At 42.1% G+C, this 23958-nt stretch overlaps 1 protein-coding gene across 1 annotated transcript in view; it reads left to right on the top strand.

Annotated features, from left to right (window-relative positions):
* XPO1 (exportin 1) overlaps positions 1 to 23958 on the top strand; it is an 82992-nt gene that overhangs the window by 46989 nt on the left and 12045 nt on the right. The window contains exons 4-17 of the mRNA XM_044289459.1: positions 9064 to 9136; positions 9782 to 9843; positions 9930 to 9974; positions 10076 to 10257; positions 12340 to 12388; positions 19583 to 19702; positions 19813 to 19941; positions 20025 to 20183; positions 20304 to 20501; positions 21781 to 21919; positions 22759 to 22940; positions 23072 to 23228; positions 23327 to 23490; positions 23685 to 23819. Coding sequence (XP_044145394.1) covers positions 9064 to 9136; positions 9782 to 9843; positions 9930 to 9974; positions 10076 to 10257; positions 12340 to 12388; positions 19583 to 19702; positions 19813 to 19941; positions 20025 to 20183; positions 20304 to 20501; positions 21781 to 21919; positions 22759 to 22940; positions 23072 to 23228; positions 23327 to 23490; positions 23685 to 23819 — 1794 coding nt within the window. The remainder of the gene's footprint in view (positions 1 to 9063; positions 9137 to 9781; positions 9844 to 9929; positions 9975 to 10075; positions 10258 to 12339; positions 12389 to 19582; positions 19703 to 19812; positions 19942 to 20024; positions 20184 to 20303; positions 20502 to 21780; positions 21920 to 22758; positions 22941 to 23071; positions 23229 to 23326; positions 23491 to 23684; positions 23820 to 23958) is intronic.

Raw genomic sequence — 23958 nt, 5'->3', positions numbered from 1 at the left:
TAATGTACCGTGCTGAAGAGCACATCCAGCTATGAACATGATTTTATATTTCAGTCCAAAAATTTGTTAAAGGGATGGAAGTGTTTCATGCTTCCTCTTTTTTTAAATAAATCTTTAGACCCAAAATACTTGAATAACTAGCCATCACTAATCGGCGTTCTTAAGCTTGTTGGTGAGAGATGGGTTGGTGCAGGATTATGAAACTAGTCTGTCTAAATTTGGAATTGCACAGTGGCACTGTATTTGGGGGAAACATTTAAAATGTCATAACATCAAAAGATTTGATTGGCGGCTCTTCTCTCTCTCCTTGTTTTTTGGAATTGACAGGGATCTCTGTACTTGGGCTCCCAATGATCAAAACTCTTTATGTTTTTATGACTTATCAAATGTTTTCCCAAAGTACCAAGATGCTTTAAAGGCTGCAATTTTTTTTATTTTATTTTTTGTATGATTGCATGTTAATCAATTTTGGTTAAAAATCATATTTTCAATTGGCCTTAAAAATATTGAGCTGTCACAGGGTTAACTGTTTTTCTAAGGCTGAGTTTACATCAGCGTTCAGCCTTTCCCTTCTCCTGCTCAGTTATAGGAGCAGGAGAACTGAAAAGACAGATTCGGCATATAACTGAGCGGAACGGAGGCTACGGACACCATAGCCTATAATGGGGCCAGTTAGGTTTCCGCTCAGAGGAAGATTTTTGAAGCTGAGACAAAAGTCCTGCGGGCACAACTTTTGTCTCCGCTTCAAAAATCTTCCGCCGAGCGGAAACCTAACGGAGCGGGAGAATGGAAAAGCTGAATGCTGATGTGAACTCCGCCTGTGACTTGTTTGACTTTCACTTTGGGCCATTATCTTATAAACCTCATCTCTAAATTACTGAGATATCATAAGCCCTTATTTAAGAACTGTGCTATGAGTGTTTATCATGTCAGAGAGCAGAGATAAGGAGTCCGTCTGCTCATGGTGTGACGGAAACGATCCAAAAAGACCAATAAAAAATTAGCTCAAAATGAGTACAATGCAATAATAAAAATAAAAAATTGCCCCCAGAGGTGTACATAGCCTTTAAGGCTTGGTTCACAAATTACTGAAAATCTAGCAGAAAAATCGACTGCGGAACGGAGAATTGCATTTCTGCAATAAAACTGCACACATTACCTGCTATTTTTTTATGGTGGAACAGCAACAGACTTCACACTTTCCATTGAGAAGGGTGAAATACACTGTATAAATTGACAGGCTGCTGATTTCAGCTTTCATCCACTTTGCTGGTACTGTACAATGCCATGGATGTTCCGCATAAAAATCCGCAAAAGCTAATCAGTCATGTGTGACCCCAGCCTTAGGCTTAGTTGGCACAGTTTCATATTCCATTAACGTTTCTGGACAAAATGGCACAAAATGCAGCCCTATTTTTCTGGTAAATGCTATGCCGGGTAATGGAAACTTGACGTACCCTATTATAGTCAATGTGGTCTGCTGGGTGCCATTTGTATCATTCTGTTCCCATCAGCATACCATCCCTGCTATAGCAAAATCGGTGTATATATGCTCGTAGCTGTGTGGATTCGCTCTTAAGGCCCTAGGGGCCTCTTACAAGTATGCTATCAGTTTAGTTACTTTTAAAGGGGTTATCTGGGAAATAATATTGATGACCTATCACATCAGCAGGTGTCTGAGTCCTGTCTCCTTGCCCTTCAGTTGTTTTGGGAAGCCATGGCGCTCACCGGAGCTCAGGTGATGGCGGGGGTCTCTGGGGAGTTCATCTGGCCCAGTACATTGTATAGCAGCTGTGATTGGTGACATTAGACATGGCCTAGGAAGAGGCTGTAGCACTGACGGAGCTCCCGGCCTCTTCTAACAGCTGATCGCTGGCATCTTGTGTGTCGGTCCCCAGGCAATGTGATATTGATTACCTCTCCTGAAGATAGGTCATCAGTATTAATTCCAGAATAACCCTTTAAAGATTACCTTAGTGTTTCTAGGACTGGTTGGTTATAGGGATTCTGTTCTGCAAAATACAGAATGCATCGGGCTGGTATCAATGTTTTGCAGGTCTGCAATTTGCAGACCACAAAACCGCAGTCGTGTGCACGAGCCGTAAAGCAAAACAAAAGCCACCAATCTTCTGTGAACACATAGGTGGACTAGACATCTGTTGTGATGCCGTTTCTAGATTCCCAACAGCATCCAGCTGCAGTTGTCGCTTGCACATTGTGTGAACTGCTTCTATGATCCCTTTGGCTGAAGTTATATTGATCAACTTTGTCATCTAATGACTAACCTTTTGCCGTAAAAACTTTTATTCTGGGTCAAATTATTAGCAGAATCTGCAAAATTTACCTTTCAGGTATTGCTGCACTGGTTGGCCTTTACAGAAACCCTTTTCTTGTGTAATTAAGTTCCTGAGACTATTTAAGAGTAATTTATTTTCATAATGTCCACTATGGAATCTAAAATTGTATAGTAATGTATGTTGTAGTAACCACTTACCTGGTCATGTGGAGAGATGAAAAAGATAATATAGACTTGTTTCAAGTTAGTTATATAAAGCATATCTTGCTGGAGGCGCCATTGTAAGCCAGATTATAAATATAACTTGAGTTTGATCCTATAAGCTAGACTGATACTAGCTATTACAGTTTAGTTATATGATTTACAGGTTTTTTTGGGGGGGGGGAGGGGGCAAGAATGGAGGCTGACTGCATGATCAGACTACACAGGTCTTTGAAGTCTGCAACCATGGAGACAGTAGTGTGCATAAATGTCCATTTTTTTCAAAGTGATGGCTTATACTGAGGATAGGCTATCACTAGCTGATTGTCAGGGGTACGGCAATATCGTACAGTTTCTTTGCAGAAATTCAGCTCTTTGTGACCACGGCCTAACAGTGCAGAGCTCCCCTGCACAGTGTCCTGCAGCTCATGACTGGGGCAAGTCTTTTAGTAAACAATGAAGGTTTCTATTGAATAACGGCAAGGAAAGATCCCTGAGGAATTGATACAAAAGTGTATCGTATTAAGATTTCCTACCATTGAACAATGAATAAACCTTTTCTTGCTGATACCATAAAGTCCCTTTTTAGTAATCCCTGCAACCACTTGGTATTCAAACTGATGCAGAAAACGCTGTCAGTGACTCTGCAGTACTTTGTGCAGCACCCTGGAAGGTAATGGTATTGTCGACACCCGGGACCCCCGTCGATCAGCTGTTTGAGAAGGCAGCGGCACTCCAGCAGCGCCGCGGCCTTCTCACTGTTTACCGCCGGCCCACTGACGTCACGACTAGTGTCAACTGGCGTGGGCACGGCTAAGCTCCATTCAAGTGAACAGAGCTTAGCCGCGCCCACACTAGTTTATACTAGTCGTGACGTCAGTGGGCCGGCGGTAAACGGTCAGAAGGCTGGAGTGCCGCTGCCTTCTCAAACAGCTGATCGGTGGGGGTCTGACACCCGGGACCCCCGCCGATCAGAAGCTGATGATCTATCCAGAGGATAGATCATCAGTTAAATGAAAGTGCAGAACCCCTTTAAAGACTCCTCTCCTGACATGTCTGCTTTAGTAACTACTTGCACCCCCCCATGCAACAGTTCTGGAGCATCTATTCTTTTGACTGTTGTGCCGTTTATGGCTAAATGTACCGATGGGCGTTATCAATTGGGGATGTGTCCCTGCACAATCTGACACTGCCAAATGTCAGAACATGCAAGGACACACCCCCAACTGGTAAAACCCACCTTTTTCCATAAACTTCTAGCAGAAGAAGAACATCACGAGAAGAGAAGAACATCGCAACATAGTCATAATAAATGTTGCAGAAGTTTTATTACATGGGGATTACGATTTGTTAAAACAGACATGTCGGGAGAGTTTACAGGTCATCTCAGTGCTCATTCAGACAACCGTATGGTTTCTGTGCCCATATGGTAGCGGTTCACAATGCACGGGCACCAGCCGTGTGAATCCCGTATTGTGGTGCAGACAGACGTCGCAATGACTCCTGTACAAGTGACATGGACGCCTGCCTGTTCAGGCCATTTTACTCCCTGGAAGAAGTCTAAGGCGTACCAATACGCCTTAGAATTTTCCCTGCCATTCTTCAGCACTGTGAACGGCGCAGGCAGTGCAGCAATGCTGCTGCCTGAGACAGCCAATAACAAGGCTCCTTACAGTAAGGGGCTTTGTTGTTGGTCAGTTTGAGCGGGCTGTCGGAGCTTATGACACACTGCTTTTAATTTTAATGCATGATTCGGCATTCCGGCAATTAAGGATTTTTGGCTGGAGAGAGAAATGCAGCATGCTGCAGTTTTTTCTCTGTCCAAATAACTTAAAAGGACTAAACTGAAGACATCCTGAACGGATTGGTTTCCATTCAGAATGCATTAGGATAAAACTGATCACTTTTCTTTTTCTGGTATTGAGCCCCTAGGACGGATACCTGAAAACTTTAATGCAAGTGTGAAAGTACCCTTAGGCCCCTTTCACACGAATCAGTTTTCCCGCGCGGGTGCAATGCGTGGCGTGAACGCATAGCACCTGCACTGAATCCTGACCCATTTATTTCAATCTGTCTGTGTACATGAGTGTTTTTTTTCTTTTCACGCATCAGTTCTGCGTTGCGTGAAAAACGCAGCATGTTCTATATTTAGCATTTTTCACGCAGCCCTGGTCCCATAGAAGTGAATGGAGCTTCACTGAAAAAAATGCATTGCATTCGCAAGCAAGTGCGAATGCAATGTGTTTTTCACTGATGGTTGCTAAGAGATGTTTGTAAACCTTTCAGTTTTTTATCACACACATCAAAATGCATTGCACTCGTGTGGAAAAAAACTGAACACAATCGCAGACAAAACTGACTGAACTTGCTTGCAAAATGGTGCGAGTTTCACTGAACGCATCCAGACCTAATCCGTCATGCCTAAGGCCTCTTTCACACGGGTGTCCCGGATTTGCTCCGGATGCATCACGTGTGCATTGCGGGAAACCCGCGCGTAGGCACACAATTGCAGTCAGTTTTAACTGTGATTGCGTTCTGATCAACTTTTTTCGCGCAAGTACAATGCGCTTTGCACGCGCTTGAGAAAAAACTGAATGTGGTACCTGGACATCTTCACTGAAGTTCTGGGTTAGGTGTTCTGTATATTTTATTAATTTCCCTTATAACATGGTTATAAGGGAAAATAGCATTCTTAATACAGAATGCTTAATAAAATGTTGATTGAGGGGTTAAAAAAATAAATAACTTACCTCATCCAATTGATCGCGCAGCCACCATAGTCTTTCTTCTTTCAGGACCTGCAAAAGGACCTTTGACGTAATCGTGCTCGCCACGTGGTGAGAGAATACGTCAAAGGTCCTTTTGCAGGTCCTGAAAGAAGACTATGCTGGCTGTGCGAACAAGTGGATAGGGTGAGTTAATTTTTTAACCCCTCAAGGCACATTTTAGTAAGTATTCTGTATTAAGAATGCTATTTTCCTTTTCTAACCATGTTATAAGGAAATATAATACAGTGAATAGACTTTAATGGGGTCCGGAGTTGCTCATCCCTATCATCTCCTAGCAACCATGCGTGAAAATCGCCCCCGCATCCGCACTTGTTTGCGGTTGCTTGTGATTTTCACGTAGAACAAGGCAGAATATAGAACATGCTTTTATTTATTTTTTATTTTATTTTTTTCACACGCAACGCACAAGTGATGCGTGAAAATCCCCGCTCATTGGAACAGCCCCATTGAATAAATGGGTCCGAAATCAGTGCAGGTGCAATGCGTTCACCTCGCGCATTGCACCCGGATGGAATTCTCGCCCGTGTGAAAGGGGCCTTAGGTTTTTAAAATGTTTGTTTCTTACTTCTTGAGAAAAGGACTGGTGATGGAGGGTATGATTCCCTCCTTTTAAAGGTGGTTCTGTTTCCTGTCCTGAGGAGTTGGAGGCGGTCTCTCCAGGCCAGGAGCCCTGTCATAGGCTCAAAGAAACCAGATTACCGGTAAGTGTAATCCAATATTTTCCAGTGGGCCACGGAACCGCGTATGCGGACAGCATCTTTTGCTGCCCCACTGAGATGAATGGATCCAAGTCTGAATGGGCCCTTAAGGGGGTTGTCCGGGTTCAGAGCTGAACCCGGACATTCCTCCATTTTCACCCAGGCAGCCCCACTGACTTGAGCATCGGAGCAGTTCATGCTCCAATGCTCTCCTTTGCCCTGCGCTAAATCACACAGGGCAAAGTAATTTTTTTGGAGATATGGTGACGTACCGGGCTCTCCATGGTAAAAAGTAAAGTAATAAAATAACGACCATCTAATCCATTTTAGTATTAGATGGTCATTATTTTATTACCTTAGTTTTTTTTGTGTGGATTGCACACTGATCCATTAATTTCTATGGTTCATCTGTGTGCTGTCTGTATCCATATGACTGTTCCACAAATGATAGAACCTGTCCTGTTGTACTCCATATTGTGGACAAGCATAGTCCCTTCTAGTGATGGGACTAAAAGAAATGCAGCTACCCCAGTCCCTGATTTAAGCATGGACCAATGTTTTCTCAGGGTTTGGTATATTTTTGGTAGAAGGGGATAGGTAGTAACGCAAGCATATATAATATACCCACCGTATTTTTCGCTTTAGAAGATGCACCCCAGATTTTAGAGGAGGAAAATAAGAATTTTTTTTTTTTTTTCATCAGACCTAATCTCAGATTAGAACCAAAACTTTGATATATATAGATCAAAAACAATCACAAATCATAACTCCACCACTAAATATATTTAAATCATCAATTTTATTAGGTATTTCTGGAGTTCCGAAACCTGGCCTCACATAGGTTAAGAACATTTAAAATCTATCTCAGACGGGGTGTATGGTAATTACAATTCATACATATAAAGGGCTTAGTGCAAAAAAATACATATAGAGTAATATAATCAGTGCATTCAAAAACTGCTGTCCTGTCCACAGTATGTGCAGGTCACAGAGCCAAACTTCCGACCCTAAATCTCATGGACATTACAAAGCACACTGCCATACATCAATATCATATAGTTAGCATAAAGCATAGCATACTGACCCAAGTATTTACCACAACACCATCAGACTGTGCGCTTATTAGTATTCGCTATATATGATGCACGGCCATCTTCACCCCATACGGTGCATGAGGCCTTATGCATAGTGTGGTAACGTTCTGGCACAGTTTTTCTTTATTTTTTTTTGGTCTACTGGAGGGTGGCACCTGGTGACTTTCCTTAGGGCACTGTTAGACATGACAAATTCCACACTCCCTCCAGATCACCACCCCCCACTGATAACCTGGCACACTGCAGTGCCACTCTCCGAGGCTGTCACCTCTCTGGTTGGTGGGTGGCTGCCATGGAGTTCTTCAAAGGGCTCAGTGACGGGAAGTAAAGGGCATCCCAGGCTACATGTATGTGCTAACAACTAGCCAGCTCCCAGCATGCACTGCGGCAGAGGCCCATGGGCAGTAGACGCTGGTGTCGCCACAGGTAGGCAGCCCACGGAAGGGTGGCGTGAAGCTCCTGTGTATATGGCAGGGAGGGGGCAGCAGCCCAGGGTAGGCTTCTCTCAACTGGTTTAGGTGGTGGCTTGGACATGATGTGAGCTGAGGCAGTGCTGATATCCCGGTTGCTGTAGTCTGCTAATAGTCACTGTCCGTGCAGATAATGAGGAAGCTAGCAATCCTGTGCAGGGGCGGGCCGATCCTGCAGGCCCTGCTCTCATCCACACAAGCTGGCAGAAACATGCACAGTGACTGCACACATGGGCACCACTACAGGTGACCTGTATACACTGACAGCGCTGTCCTCGGCAAAGACAAGGGTTTTAAGTCCATCTACCTGCCCCCCTAAACTGTTACCGCCACAGCACTCTGCTCCCTTAACAGTGTCATCCACAGCGCCCTGTCCCTTTTCAAACTGACCTGCAGCAGTGAAGAAAAATGGCTGGGTTGTTATGGAAACCTGGTGTGAAACTGTGTGCATGTGGAGACTAAGGACCTGCGAGCTTCTATTGGCTGAGAAGGGACATGTGACCGTGTCTATGGCAGTTAGGATATGAAGAGAGACCTGCAGACTTCTATTGGCTAAATTGATGGTTGAGTTTTTGAGTGATCGCGGAACGTACATACGGGGCATACATATATGTCTTTCTTTAGCTATGGAGATGTTTTTGTTGGTTACATAAAAATACCTGAAAGGTAAATCTGTATTGCAGTCTGCTTTGGCAGAGTATAAAAGTTCTGAAAGTTTGTCTATTTTATATGCTGTGGGCAGGTTGGGTGGTTTATCTGTGGGATACATTGCTGGACTTGTAGTTTCACACCAGCGAAGTCTGTGGCCAGTGGCAGCTTTTATGTAAAATAAGTAGACTTTCTTACTACTGTAGCACCTGTTCTAACTTTTCCTCCTTCCCTCAACTCTCATTATGTTGTATGTCTTTCTTACTATGAAAAGTGACTTCTAGTTGCCCATCTGGCTGCAGAGAGCATATTTGCATCTTCCTGGTGTGATCATGATCAAACGGCAGTGGTAGTAGTCTACATTCAGGGGTATTCCCATCAGACAATTGGGACATACTGGTAGGTTATGCCCCCATTGTCTTAAAGGTGCGGGTCCCACCTCTGGAACACGCACCTACACTGGAAACGGAGCGGGGAGAGTGGCCACCACAAAGCGCTCTCCCCATGCAAGTGAATGAAAGCGCATCGCGCTTACGCGGACACCGCTTCTATTCATTTCTATGGGGCCAAGAGTTTTCAGTGGCCCCATAGAAATGAATGTAGGGCAGGGCACTGCACATGCACACTATGCACTCTGCCACCTTTCCATGGTCTGTTCTCGGTGTCCTACCGATATGCCCCCATTGTCTGTGATGGGAATACCCCTTTAATTGCATGGAAACTCATGGGCCTGTAGATAAATTGTTTTAGTTGAATTGTCTTTGGTGTTCGAGTGAATGATTTGAATGTATGCATTTAGCGAGTCATTTTATTTTTGAAAAAAATGTAGCTTTGATTTACTTACCTGATTTTGTTCTCCAATTTTAGTACTATGGACTGCAAATATTGGAAAATGTGATCAAGACGCGATGGAAAATTCTTCCTCGTAATCAATGTGAAGGTAAAGGTTCTTTTTGAACCTAAATATTTGCTTATAAAACTTGTAATCTAATTATGAATTTTAAGTTTAATAATCTGTTCTTTTTGAACTTATTTGCTAGATACAGTTATGGGAAATATTTTGTATTGTATAGTTTTTCTTAAGGGCTGCAGCAGTTTGTTTATTAAAGGGGTTGTCTTGCCTCACCTTTCGTGCTGCTGCTCGCCTGCAGTGAGGCAGTTCCTGGCTTATTGTGGAGTGGGTTTCTCTGTTAACAGTACAGGCAAGTGGCGCTGTGATAAGGTCATTGTGCAGCTACACTGTGTGCATTTCATTAGCAGTGTTGGCACTAGCTCCTAGAACAGCTCCAAGGCTGCTGTGCGTGCCCTGGAGCTGTACTTCAGAAACTGTAGATGCTAGTAAGAGGTTGCCGGACTGGGGCTGGTGTGCATGTGTTGCTGTGTGCGCGCTCCCGTGCGCATGCCCTCCCATACAAGCAGAAAGATTGTGTTGCAGTGTAGAGGCAATTTCAGTAATGCTTCTTCTTGTGTACGTTCTTTATATTCCATTGGTCTACAAGATAAGACTACATCGATGAGGTGGGTAATCTCTGCGTTCTACAGTCCAGGTTTGTGAAATAAAATGTTTTTGAATCTCCTTTTCCAGGTATAAAGAAATATGTGGTTGGACTGATAATCAAAACCTCTTCAGATGCAACATGTGTTGAGGCAAGTAACTTTTTTGACATTCAACTTGTAGGCCAAGTGTGGGACTGTCAGGAGTGTAATAATAATGTAATCTGTTTTTCATTTAGAAAGAGAATGTGTACATTGGAAAACTGAACATGATACTAGTTCAGGTAAGAGGAGCTAAAAAGTATAGTCTAAACCCTGACATGACTTTCTGTGGTGAACTGGAGGCTTTAGGAGAGAATGTAAAAATGCTACTGTATCATTTCAGATACTGAAACAAGAATGGCCTAAACATTGGCCCACATTTATCAGTGATATAGTAGGAGCCAGTAAAACCAGCGAGAGCCTCTGCCAGAACAATATGGTAATTCTGAAACTTTTGAGTGAAGAGGTTTTTGACTTTTCCAGTGGACAAATAACACAAGTAAAAGCCAAACACTTAAAAGACAGGTAAATGATTTATTTGAAAATGACTTCAGTTTTAATGCCAAACAGAATTAAGGTCCCGACAAAAGCGTCTGCGCTTTCACTCACACACCCAATCAAAAATGTTTGGCATTTCTGTTTTTATTCATTTTGAAAGGTGATTTAGAGCAGGCATGCTCACCTGCGGCCCTCCAGTACTTGCAAAACTACAATTCCTATCATTCCCGGACGGCCTACAGCAGGGCATGGTGGGAGTCGCAGTTTTAAAACACCTGGAGGGCCGCAGGTCGAGCATCCCTGATTTAGAGCTGCTTCTGTAATGAGACATTGGTTAAATATGACAGATTTATGGTGTTGGGCTAACTGTATATGAAAGAAATGCTCATAACTCATTCTTAACCCTCAAAACTGCGTTATAGGTGACTGGGAGATTTGCGCAGGCATACTTAATATCCAGAGAGATAGTTATATAGGTTTCATGGCTCAGTCCATGCGTTCAAACACTTCCTTCTGTTCAGTGCCCTGGACTCTATGCACTGGGTGCTTTCTGGCCCCTCCCCTCTGCTCTGAGTGAGTTTTAGCAACCAATCAGTAGACCGTTAGCAGCACCACTGGCATGAGATCAATGCTTTCTGGGTTCTGTTACCCGCACGACTATCTCTACGTATGTCTGTTCGGTCAACTGTTTAATAAATCCCTCTAATGCTAAAAATTGAAAAATTGTTTGACGTTATACACTCCAGAGCCCGAGGCTGCACCACTGAGATTGTGACAACGTTTGCTGGTCTGATTTGTCAGGTGCAGTGTTGTCATGAAGACCATGTGTGAATCCAAATGATCAAATCCATTGATATACACAACTGGCACTATGCAAGCCAGGTAGGGAGTAGATATATATTTTTGTGTTTTTATTTTTTAATCCTACATTCTTCATGACAACACTCCACCTGTTTGTATCAACAGGAAAGCTTCTAGAAAATTGTTATATTCAGAATTTTAACCTTACATTCTAAGGCTACTTTTACACTGGCGTTTCTGGTTCCGCTTCTGAATGGATAAGGATCCGCTCAGAATGCATCAGTTTGGCTCCGTTCCGCCTCCATTCCGCTCTGGAGGCGGAAACCAAAACGCTGCCTGCCGCTGAGTTTAGAAGTAAAGGTGACTATACACATTGAGTAAGTGTTTGTTTGTGAAATGTTAATCCTCCCAACTTCCTAAACATGCATGCCCAGAGTGACTGAGCATGCGTGTTTTTATCGAAGGGACAAGCAGCAGTTAAGTTGCTGTCACACGTCTGGCAGCGGGTTACCCTTTTTGACAAAGTTTCAGCTCCTCTGAACCAAAAACATTGTGCAGTTATAGTCCAAACTGTAGGTAATCTTACAGCCAACCACCACTTCTTGGCTACTTGCACTTGTTTAGATTATTTTTTTTTTTCTATCGGACATTGATTGGATATGTCATAAATTTTCGGCTGGTAGAGGCCTGACGGTGTTGGCCAATATACAGGCAGTGGTTTGTTCCTGGTCATTGTCCTATCCTTGAGCCACAGTAGAGCTGCTTTTACAAGCAGTAGTAATCTTTGTGGTATGGGGATGTTCATCGTCTAAAGGTGGGTTTGGATGGGCAGATTATCGGGAATGAACGTTTTGGTAATGCACGTTCCAGACAATCTGCCCAACTGATGGTGCAAAATGCTTGTTCATCGGGTGAGTCTTTTTTGTGCAGGCACCTAAATTATCTTTTCTGGGCAGCAGATCATGCCATCTAAACAGCAATCTGTTTCTCGGAAATAATACAGCTGTATGAGGACGAGCGATCTCAATAGCAATCCCTCGTTCTCATACTCCGGAGGAGATCGCTGCATGTAAATGCAGATCTTTACCCCACTTAACGAGCAGCCGACTGTCGGGAAGGAGAATTACTTACCGACAAATGGCTGCTCCTCGTTGTGTCTAAATGATCCTTAACTTTTGTATGGGTTGATTTGCTTGTTATGGTGCCTTTTCTAATCTTTAAGCTGTAATTAAATTTAGTAAGTTGTGATCAATTGCAAAATTTGAAAAGTTTTTACAATGTGACTTACACCTGTTTCCTCTTCTACAGTATGTGCAATGAATTTTCAAAGATATTTCAACTCTGTCAGTTTGTTATGGTAAGTGTACATGTCCCTTTGTTTGGTAGATCATCCTCAAAATGTGGCAGTTGATGTGACGGTCCCCACCTTTCAGTAACTAAACCCTGAAATTAGTGACTACCAATACAGGTGTACCCCTCCTTTAATGGCTAAGATTGGAGAAACCTCTAGTCTAGTGATGGTGAACCTTTTAGAGACAGCGTGCCCAACTGCAACCCAAAGCACACTTATTTATCGCAAAGTGCAATCATGGTAATTTACCCTGAATACCAATATAGTAGATCTTCCATGTACTTTATTTAGCTATATTAGCCTGCCTACATTCAGTGCGCTGACTGTGCTGTTCATAGTGTGCTCTGCATTGATGAATGGCACGAAAAGTCTGTCATATTTGTACACCATAGACCAGGGGTGACCAACCGCGGCTCTAGCTGTGGAGCTGGGAAGCAGTCAGGCCAGCTCACTCTCCACCCCATGCTCAGATCTCTTTTCCTGATCGGGCACTGTTGCTACTTTGCAGCTCCAGCTCACTCTCCACTACGTCCTGAAGCACACAGTGCGAGAACATAGTACGTGGAGACACGGACTATAACCTGACGTTGTGCTCATCAGGTCACAGTGGAGAGCAATTCAAACCTGCAGAGTAGCAGGAGCCCAGTGTCTGATCAGGAGAGGGAAGAGATTTTTATTTATTTCACAATATTTTAACTTTAAATTTAGTGTACAAACAAGTTTTAGGTACACAATTTTAAATCAATACATAAATTACAGAACTGAGCATGGGGCTCTGATCTGAGCATTGGGTAGGGGGGAGGAGATCTGAGCATATTGGGTCTGACACTGAGCACTGAGGGTCTGACACTGGGAGTCTGATTTGTGTTGTCTGATCCGAGCATTGGGGTTCTTATTTGGAGGTCTGATGAGGATTGGGGATCTGATGAGTTTTTCTCTTATTTTTTATTTTTTTGTTAATACCTAGGTGCATCTTGTAGGGTGACTCGTGTGTAAATGTATAGCTTGTGGCTCCTGGTAGTCATACGTTTTTTTTTTTTGACTCTGTGTCTTTAAGGTTTGCCACCCCTGCCATAGACTTTCCAGGTTGTGGGCTCCCACAGAGAGGGCTCTGAGAGCCGCCTCTGGCACCCTGTGTCATAGGTTCGCCACCACTGCTCTAGTCTTTTTATAACCCCTTAGATGCTGTGACCAATAGCATGGATGTGACTTCAGAGAAAGGCCCTTTCACCATCTCTGAGATTTCAGGGTACTAATGGTTGCTGTAGAAGCCGGAGGCCTAAGGGTCATTTCACACCACTGATTTTGAAAAAAGACACTTGAGAAAAAAAGGATTTTTTTTTTTTGCTGATTTTGAGGCAGAAACGGTCTAAAATCGCCAAAATCTCTGAACTGGCTCCTCCTGGGTCTGCAATGTACAGAAGCATTGTAGGCCCAGAGGCAGGATCTAATAGACTGTAAGTTAAGCTACATTCACACAAACGTATTTTGTTTCCGTGTCCGTTCTGTTTTTTGCAGATTGGATGAGGACCCATTCATTTTAATGGGTCCGCAAATAATGCGGACAGCACATTGTGCGTTGTCTGCATCGTATGTCCGTTCCATAGATAGGCATTGTTTTAATGGATCCACAAAGAAAGCGGATGCAACATAGAGGTCACACGGATGTCATCCTTCTTTTTTGCAGAGCCCCAATTTGCGGACCGCAAAATATACGGTTGTGTGAATGTAGCCTAAGTGTAATGACTGGAATAATACATCTGGTGCATCTATTTCTAGGAAAATCCACTGTTCTTATGCCATCAAGGGAGTTTAATTTATATGATTAAGGGGTGTGGCCTGCTGGAGATGTCTAACGCTAGTATAAAACTAGCCTAAGATGTAACGTGTATGCCTAGACTGCCTACGTTTTTCTACAGGATTAATAAATCTCTATTGCATGCCAAAAACTGGTAAATAATTACTGAATCTCATTCTGGTGCACGGAGAGCCAAAAAAGGCAGGTAATTTATGATGAGGCCTGCGCCTCGTCATAAATTACACACCTCCAGCAATTGCAGGCCCCATCAAGGACAGCGTAACATGAGCCAGTCTCAATAATCCAGGGCCAACGTTCTGGATTGGCCAAATCAAAGTCCTGACGTTAATCCAATAGAATTGTAGTGGAAGGACCTGAAGAGAGCAGTTCATGGGAGGAAACCCACCAACATAAAATAATTGATGCTGTTCTCTACAGAGGAAAGGGCTAAAAGTCCTCCAAACCAATGTGCAGGACTAATCAACAATTGCCGGAAACGTTTAGTTGCAGTTATTGCTAACACACCATATACTGTAAGAAAAGGTTCACCTAATTTTGACAATTACAGACAAGTGATCGCTTTCCTCCATAAATGACCAAGTCTAATTTTTTTTTTTTACTAATTTATTTGATTTGATTATCTTTATATACTTTTAGATAAATCTCATGTAGTTTTGGGTTATGTCCTTTCTAGGCACAGTCATGGTTATATACTATATGACTAGGACTATAGCTATAAACTGCAGTCGCATGAATGGCAGTGCAGCCTCCCATTGAAAACAATGTGTGAATGGCCCATTAAGGACCATGCCATTTTTTTTTTTGCAAATCTGACATGTCACTTTATGTGGTGATAACTTTAAAACGCTTTTACTTATCTAGGCCATTCTGAGATTGTTTTCTTGTCACATATGGTACTTCATGAGTCCCCCAATTTTTTTTCCCAATAATTCTTTGTTCCTCAAGAATTTATGGAAAATGGAGATACAATTTAACTTTTTGGGCTGATTTTCCATTTGAATCAATTTTTTCCGGGTACAAAGCAAGGGTTAACAGTCAAACAAAACTCTATTTATGGCCCTGATTCTGTAGTTTACAGAAACACCCCATATGTAGTTGTAAACTGCTGTACGGGGCACACGGCAGGGCGCAGAAGGAAAGGAACACATGCGTTTTTTGTGGAAGGCAGATTTTGCTGGACTGTTTTTTTATTTATTTTTTTTTATTTTTTTTACACCATGTCCCATTTGAAGCCCCTCTGAATGCACCCCTAGAGTACAAACTCCAAAAAAGTTACCCCATTTTGGAAACTACGGGATAAGGTGGCAGTTTTGTTGGTACTATTTTAGGGTACATATGATTTTTGGTTGCTCTATATTACACTTTTTGTGAGTCATGGTAACAAGAAAAGGCTGTTTTGGAACCTTTTTCTTATTTTGTTATTTACAACATTCATCGGGTTAGATCATGTGGTATTTTTATAGACCAGGTTGTCACGGACTCAACATTTTCAAATGACAACTTTTTTTTTTTTTGTTTTAGTACTACATAATAAAGCATTTTTGGGAAAAAAAAAACATTTTTAGTGTCTCCACATTCTGAAAGCCGTATTTATTTATTTTTATTTTTTTTTTTTTTTTTTTTTTTTTTACCTTGGGTAGGGGCTTATTTTTTTTTTTTTTTCAGGATGAGATGATTGGCACTATATTTTGGGGTGCGTATGACTTTTTGATCGCTTGCCATTAAGCTTTTTGTGGTGTAAGGTGACAAAAATGGTTTTTATTTTTTATGGTATTTATCGGACAGGGTGGATCATGTGATATATTTATAGAGCTGGTCATTATGGACGCGGCGATACCTAATGTTTTTTTTTTTTGTTTTGTTTTTTCCTTCTGGTTTTTATTATAAAATATGGGGAAAGGGTTTTTGTTTTTTTTTTCCCTTTTATTTCTGTTCACTTTAGGGGTTTGATCCCCCCTGCAATGCATTACAATACATCTGTATTGCCTGTAAGTGTATGACACTGAGTCATACACTAACAGGTTGCCTAGGAGACCCAGCCTGAGGCTGGATCTCCTTGACTCCCACAGAAGGCAGGTCCCGATGCCGTGCAATGCATTGGGCAGCCTCTGCACGGCCTCTGGCTGCCTTCTGTTCACTCAACTTTATTTGCCGAACATTATTGAAGAACGGAAAGATTTATGCACAGATGTTCTTAATAGTAATCTGATTCTAGTGTTTTCCCTAACTAGGCTCCTGGTATGTTTCTAAACAGATCCTTCAGTCTTATGTCATGGCTTAAAAAAGAAAAAAATGTTCCTTCCTGATCATTGCCCTGTGTGAGCATTTCCAGAAAGCAAATGTTCACGTGTCTGATATGTGTATAATATGTTATGCAGAAAAAAAAATTGTCTGAAGCACACCTTTTGTGGTGCTGACAGTAACTGAGTCCAAATGTAGTGGCGGTGAAATAGAAGTAAACAAGCACAGATTGATTTGCTGTCTTGTCAATCGGTGGTAGTTACAAGCAGATTTACCCGTGTAAGTGGTGAAAAATGTATTCAAGGGTACTTTCACACTAGCGTTTTTCTTTTCCAGCACGGAGTTCTGTCAAAAGGGCTCAATGCCAGAAAAGAACTGATCAGTTATATCCCCATGCATTCTGAATGGAGAGTATGGTAATCTGTTCAGGGATGCATAAGGGCTCTTTCATACTTGCGTTCTTGTCTTCCGGCATAGAGTTCCGTCGTTGGGGCTCTATGCCAGAAAAATCCTGATCAGGATTATCCCCATGCATTCTGAATAGAGAGAAATCAGTTCAGGATGTCTTCAGTTCAGGACCGGAACGTTTTTTGGCCGGAGAAAATACCACAGCATGCTGCGCTTTTTGCTCCGGCAAAAAATCCTGAACACTTGCCGGATCTGGAATTAATGCCCATTGAAAGGCAGTAATCCGGATCCGGCCTTAAAGGGAACCTGTCACCGGGATTTTGGGTATAGAACTGAGGACATGGGTTGCTAGATGGCCGCTAGCACATCCGCAATATCCAGTCCCCATAGCTCTGTGTGCTTTTATTGTGTAAAAAAAAACAATTTGAGAAATATGCAAATTAACATAAGAGTCATATCTTCCTTGTGTGACCAGAGAAGAGTCATATTTTCAGGCTCTGACTCATTTCAAGGTAATTTGCATATGTATCAAATCGGTTTTTATACACAATAAAAGCACACAAAGCTATGGGGACTGGATATTGCGGATGTGCTAGCTGCGATCTAGCAACCCATGTCCTCAGCTCTATACCCAAAATCCTGGTGACAGGTTCCCTTTAGGCCTCTTTCACACTACAGTATGTTGAATTCAGTGTTTTGCGTTCCGTTTTTCACGGATCCGTTGTTCCGTTTTTTGCTTCCGTTGTGGTTCCGTTTCCGTTCCGTTGTTCCGTTCCGTTTTTCCGTATGGCAAATACAGTATACAGTAATTTCATATTAAAAATTGGGCTGGGCATAACATTTTCAATAGATGGTTCCGCAAAAAACGGAACGGATACGGAAGACATACGGATGCATTTCCGTATGTGTTCCGTTTTTTTTGCGGACCCATTGACTTGAATGGAGCCACGGACTGTGATTTGCGGCCAAATATAGGACATGTTCTATCTTTTCAACGGAACGGAAATACGGAAACGGAATGCATACGGAACACATTCCGTTTTTTTGCGGAACCATTGAAATGAATGGTTCCGTATACGGACCGTATACGGAACGCAAAAAACGGACCGTATACGGAACGCAAAATACTGTAGTGTGAAAGAGGCCTTAAGCTAAACATTGTTTCGGCGCATTACAGGATCCGACGTTTAGCTTTTTCTGAATGGCTGCCAGGACGCTAAACTCCTGTTTGCCATGGTAAAGTGTAGTGGGGAGCAGTATAGTTACCGTTCGTGCGGCTCCCGGGGCGCTTCAGAGTGACGTCAGGGCGCCCCACGCGCATGTCATTCTGGAGCGCCCCGGGAGCCGCACAGGCGGCAAGTATACCGCTTCCCCACTACTACTATGGCAACCAGGACTTTAATAGGGTCCTGGCTGCCATAGTAACACTGAACGCATTTTGAAGACTGATCAGTCTTCAAATGCTTTCAGTTCACTTGCGTTTTTCCAGATCCGGCGTGTAATTCCGGCAAATGGAGTACACGACTGATCCGGGCAACGCTAGTGTGAAAGAGCCCTAAGTATGTCTTCAGTTCAGTCATTTTAAATGATCAGGCAAAAGATAAAACTGCAACATGCTACGGTTTTATCTCCGGCGAAAATAACCTGAAGACTTGCCTGAATGCCTGATCCGGCATTTTTTTCCCATAGGAATGTATTAGTGCTGGATCCGGTGTTCGGAATGATGGATCTGTCCTTCTGGTCTGCGCATGCGCAGACTGAAAAGAAAAAAGGTGAAAAAAAGAAATGCCAGATCCATTTTGCTGAATGACACCAGAAAGACTGATCCGACAACTCAATGCATTTTTTTTTGACTGATCAGGATCCTGATTAGTCTTGCAAATGCCATTACGGCTCTTTCACACTTGCGTTCTTTTCTTCCTGCATAGAGTTCCGTCGTCGGGGCTCTATGCTGGAAGAATCCTGATCAGGATTATCCCCATGCATTCTGAATGGAGAGAAATCCGTTCAGGATGTCTTCAGTTCAGGACCGGAACGTTTTTTGGCCGGAGAAAATACCGCCGCATGCTGCGCTTTTTGCTCCGGCCAAAAATACTGAACATTGAAAGGCATAATCCGGATCCGGCCTTAAGCTAAACGTCGTTTCGGCGCATTGCCGTATCCGACGTTTAGCTTTTTCTGAATGGTTACCATGGCTGCCGGGACGCTAAAGTCCTGGCAGCCATTGTAAAGTGTAGTGGGGAGCAGTATACTTACCGTCCGTGCAGCTCCAGAGTGACGTCAGGGCGCCCCACGCGCATGGATGATGTGATCGCATGGCACGTCATCCATGCGCATGGAGCGCTCTGACATCATTCTGGAGCGCCCCGGGAGCCGCACGGACGGTAAGTATACTGATCCCCACTACTACTATGGCAACCAGGACTTTAATAGCGTCCTGGCTGCCATAGTAAGACTGATCCGTCTTCAAATGCTTTCAGTTCACTTGCGTTTTTCCGGCTCCGGCGTGTAATTCCGGCAAATGGAGTACACAACGGATCCGGACAACGCAAGTGTGAAAGAGGCCTTAGTTGGCATACTTTTTGCTGGATCACTCTGCCGCAAGTGTGAAAGTAGCCAAAGATAGAAAAGCATAGTCTTGTAATCTACCACCTGGTACTGGTTACATTTATAATATACTTCTTATAGAAAAGATGTCTCTTAAGTATCTAATTTTATTTTACTACCTGTAGGAGAACTCCCAAAATGCTCCACTTGTTCATGCAACCTTGGAAACTCTTCTGCGATTTCTAAACTGGATACCACTTGGTTACATATTTGAGACCAAACTGATCAGCACATTAATATATAAGGTACGGTATTTGATGTGCCTGAATGACTTGTGTAAGCTGTGTAAGAAATTGGAAGAAACATTAACCTTTTTTTTTTTTTTTTTTTTCTTCTTCCCCCAACCCTCATCCAGTTTCTAAATGTTCCAATGTTCAGAAATGTTTCTCTAAAATGTTTAACTGAAATAGCCGGAGTAAGTGTCAGCCAGTATGAAGAACAGTTTGTGACACTCTTCACACTGACTATGATGCAACTTAAACAGGTGAGATTATTTTTATTTATTTTTATTTGAAAAGGAGGGAAAATATCCTTGCTCTTAAAATGTCATATTTTTTTCGATTACAGATGTTGCCATTAAACACAAATATCCGTCTTGCATATTCCAATGGAAAAGATGATGAGCAGAATTTCATTCAGAACCTCAGCTTGTTCCTGTGCACTTTTCTTAAAGAGCACGGACAACTCATTGAAAAGAGGCTCAACTTAAGGGAAACTCTGATGGAGGTTGGTTACATTACCCATAGCAGTGTTTTTTGAATTTGAGTTTTTTTTTTTCATGTTTTGAACACTGTAATGGGGTTTACTTCTAATATATATATATTTTTTTCCCCCTACTGTATTTAGGCTCTTCATTACATGTTGCTGGTGTCTGAAGTAGAAGAAACTGAAATCTTCAAAATATGCCTGGAGTATTGGAACCATCTGGCTGCAGAGTTGTACAGGGAGAGTCCATTTTCAACTTCAACATCACCGCTACTTTCTGGCAGCCAACATTTTGATGTCCCTCCTAGAAGACAGCTATATTTGCCGGTTTTATCAAAGGTATAATCTAGTGCTTCTCATTTGAAAAGAAAAAGCCAGGCTAAATTCAGGCTAAATTGTTGTGTTGACACTTTGCGATAAATACGTGGGTTTTGTTAGTTTGGGCACTCTAACTCTAAAAGATTCACAATCACTGGTCTAGGTGAACTTGGGTTAGTAAACATGGCCTACTGTTTTGTGCAGGGACCCGGATTAAGTCATTCTATCATGGAAACGTGCTACTTGTAAAATGGATATCTCGCTAATTGATGGGGGTCGGCAAGAGCTCTGCGCCCCATCCCAATAGTTAGCAATAGACATCAATCTTTCCAATCAGTCCTATAATACTTTTTATGCATTTGAGCAGCTATCACCACGACCCCTCATTAATGAGGCTACTTTCACATTCGCGTTTGGTGCGGATCCATCATGTATCTGCACAGACGGATCTGCACCGATAATACAACCGCATGCATCCGTTCAGAACGGATCCATTTGTATTATCTTTAACAGTGCCAAAACAGATCCGTCTTAAACACCAGTGACTTGCATTGTGTGTCAGGACAGATCCGTTTGCCTCCACATAGTCAGGCGGACACCAAAACGCTGAGCGCAATGGAGGCGGAACGGAGGCAAACTGATGCATTCCGAACGGATCGTTATCAATTTAGAATGCAAAACTGATCTGTTTTTGGCCGTTTTTGTGAGAGCCCTGAAACGGATCTCACAAACTGAAACCAAAACGCCAGTGTGAAAGTAGCCTTACAGGTCAGACTTAACTTGTAAGGAGCGCTTATTAGCAATTAAGATAGATATATTTTTCGAACGCTAGAAGTTACGTTTTATTTAAGACAGAAACCAATCAGGGTGTTGTGGATAAGGTGATTCTTTAAGGCAGGTATGGCCAACCTGCAGCTCTCCAGTTGTTGTAAAACTACAACTCCCACCATGCTCTGCTGTAGGCTGATAGCTGTAGGCAGTCCAGGCATGCTGGGAGTTGTAGTTTTACAACAGCTGGAGAGCCTCAGGTTGGCAATGCTTTAAGGTAATTAAATGTTTGCCGTGCAGCACGGATCATCACGCACCACCCTATCAGCTATTCCCCAGCCCCTAAAATGGAAGAAATAAGAAGATTGTTTCAGAAACATGCAGAAATTCCCCCAGACTAGTATACAGTGGGGACAAATGTATCTCCTGTTTTGCTTTCATTATTTATGTCTAGGTTTAGTGTCCTTTTTTTAAAGAATGATTTAATAGAAATATGTTAATTGCTAATAGTTTTTGTATATTCCCTCTCTAGGTGCGTTTGTTGATGGTTAGTCGAATGGCTAAACCAGAGGAAGTTCTTGTTGTAGAGAATGATCAGGGTGAAGTTGTTCGAGAATTTATGAAGGACACAGATTCGATCAACCTGTATAAGAATATGAGGGAAACACTAGGTAAATTTATTCTAAATCTCAAGTTGTTCCATTCATGAACTATAGGTTCTCCCCCGCAAAAGAGAAAAAAACAGTGGCAATTATGGAGTATCAGTGTGTGTGCATATTTTATTTTTTAAACACAATAGCAAACACCTGATTACAAATGGCATCAGATGTTCAGCAGTAGCTCCTGCATCAGAACTACAGCCTTGTTCATTGTGGATTGAGCTGTGTAGTTTTGGTGCCAGAGCTACTGCTGAACAGCTGATCAGCAAGGTGTTGTACCCCCATCAATAAAATATTGTCTGGTCTATCCTGTAGATGGGCCATCAATTTAAAAGTACTGAAAAGCCCTTTAAAGGGGTTAACCAAATTAGGCATACAAGCATACATGACTTTGTAATGTCCCATAGCTGTCATTGAAGCTCCCCGATTGTCTAGTTTTTGGCAGAATAAGCATCTTCTGTCCATGAGCTGGAGGATGTAATGTGAGTATGTTTTACTTCACCGATACAGGAGCAGCTGAAGGCCTTCATTGTGACTACTGGGGGACAGTACAAAGTCTTGTGTGCTTGTATAGAGCATACGTAACTACAATGACTTATCTCAAAATGCCATAAACAAATTGGCCAAATCCTTTTAATAGGGTTTTTAAGTAGTTCTGAATTGATAGCCTATCGTCTTCTCAGGATAGGCCATCAATATCTGATTGGAGGGGTTCCAGCACACCGCAGAACATGTTTTGCATTAGCTCTGTCATCAGAACTTGGCTGTCATTTACTGTGCAGTTTTTTGCTTTAGCATTAGGATGAGTTGATGCTGCGATCCTGACCTTCAAAAAAATGTTTTCTTTTCAGTATACCTCACACATCTGGATTATGCAGATACTGAAAGAATTATGACTGAGAAACTGCACAATCAAGTTAATGGCTCCGAATGGTCATGGAAAAATCTGAACACTTTGTGTTGGGCCATTGGTTCAATTAGTGGAGCCATGCATGAAGAGGATGAGAAGCGGTTCCTTGTAACAGTTATAAAGGTATGTCTATGGCTGTATTCGGTTTGTGGCGGTCCATCAATTTTTAAACCAAACCTAACATTTTCTGACTTGTCACAGGTTTTTGTCTGTCCATGTTACCTGCAAAGATTTTTCTTTTTTTTAATCTGTAGGATCTCCTTGGTCTCTGTGAGCAAAAGCGTGGGAAAGACAATAAAGCCATAATTGCATCCAACATAATGTACATTGTTGGCCAGTATCCCAGGTTTTTAAGAGCCCACTGGAAATTTCTAAAGACAGTTGTGAACAAACTATTTGAGTTTATGCATGGTATGGGATATATTTTAACTTAATCTAGCACCATATGAGAAGTTAAGCAAATGTTGCTTGTACTGTACTAATGGGGTACACTATTTTATTTTTTTCAGAGACCCACGATGGTGTGCAGGATATGGCATGTGATACCTTTATCAAGATCGCTCAAAAATGTCGTAGACATTTTGTTCAAGTGCAAGTTGGAGAAGTTATGCCTTTCATAGATGAAATTTTAAATAATATTAATACTATAATATGTGACCTTCAGCCGCAACAGGTAAGGTAATGTTTATGGTAATGTTAGTTACTGTTTATTCTCTACATCAGCTGTTTGAAGAGAAGTCAGCTCCCCGCTTATCTGATATTGATGACTTATCCTGAGAGTAGATCATCAATATAAAACAAAAAACTAACAACCCCATTTAAGTAATTTACATTTCTTACATTTTATATTTATTTTAATTTTTTTAGGTTCACACATTTTATGAAGCAGTTGGATATATGATTGGTGCTCAGACAGATCAACCTGTGCAAGAGCATTTGATAGAGAAATATATGTTGCTTCCAAATCAAGTATGGGATAGTATTATTCAACAAGCCACTAAGGTGGGTAATGTACAAATTTAAGAATTTTGCTTTAAAGTTATTAACATTTGGAAAGTAATCTAAAGAGAATTGCAATGCAAATCTGAAAGGGAATAATTTCATACCTTTAACTAAAACCATCAGCCTCTGTAGATGTGCG

Source organism: Bufo gargarizans, chromosome 4 (assembly GCF_014858855.1).
Source record: "Bufo gargarizans isolate SCDJY-AF-19 chromosome 4, ASM1485885v1, whole genome shotgun sequence".
In the NCBI taxonomy this organism is placed as follows: Eukaryota; Metazoa; Chordata; class Amphibia; order Anura; family Bufonidae; genus Bufo; species Bufo gargarizans.
The sequence above is the reverse complement of the archived record's forward strand: the minus strand, read 5'-3'. Positions and strand labels throughout refer to the sequence as shown.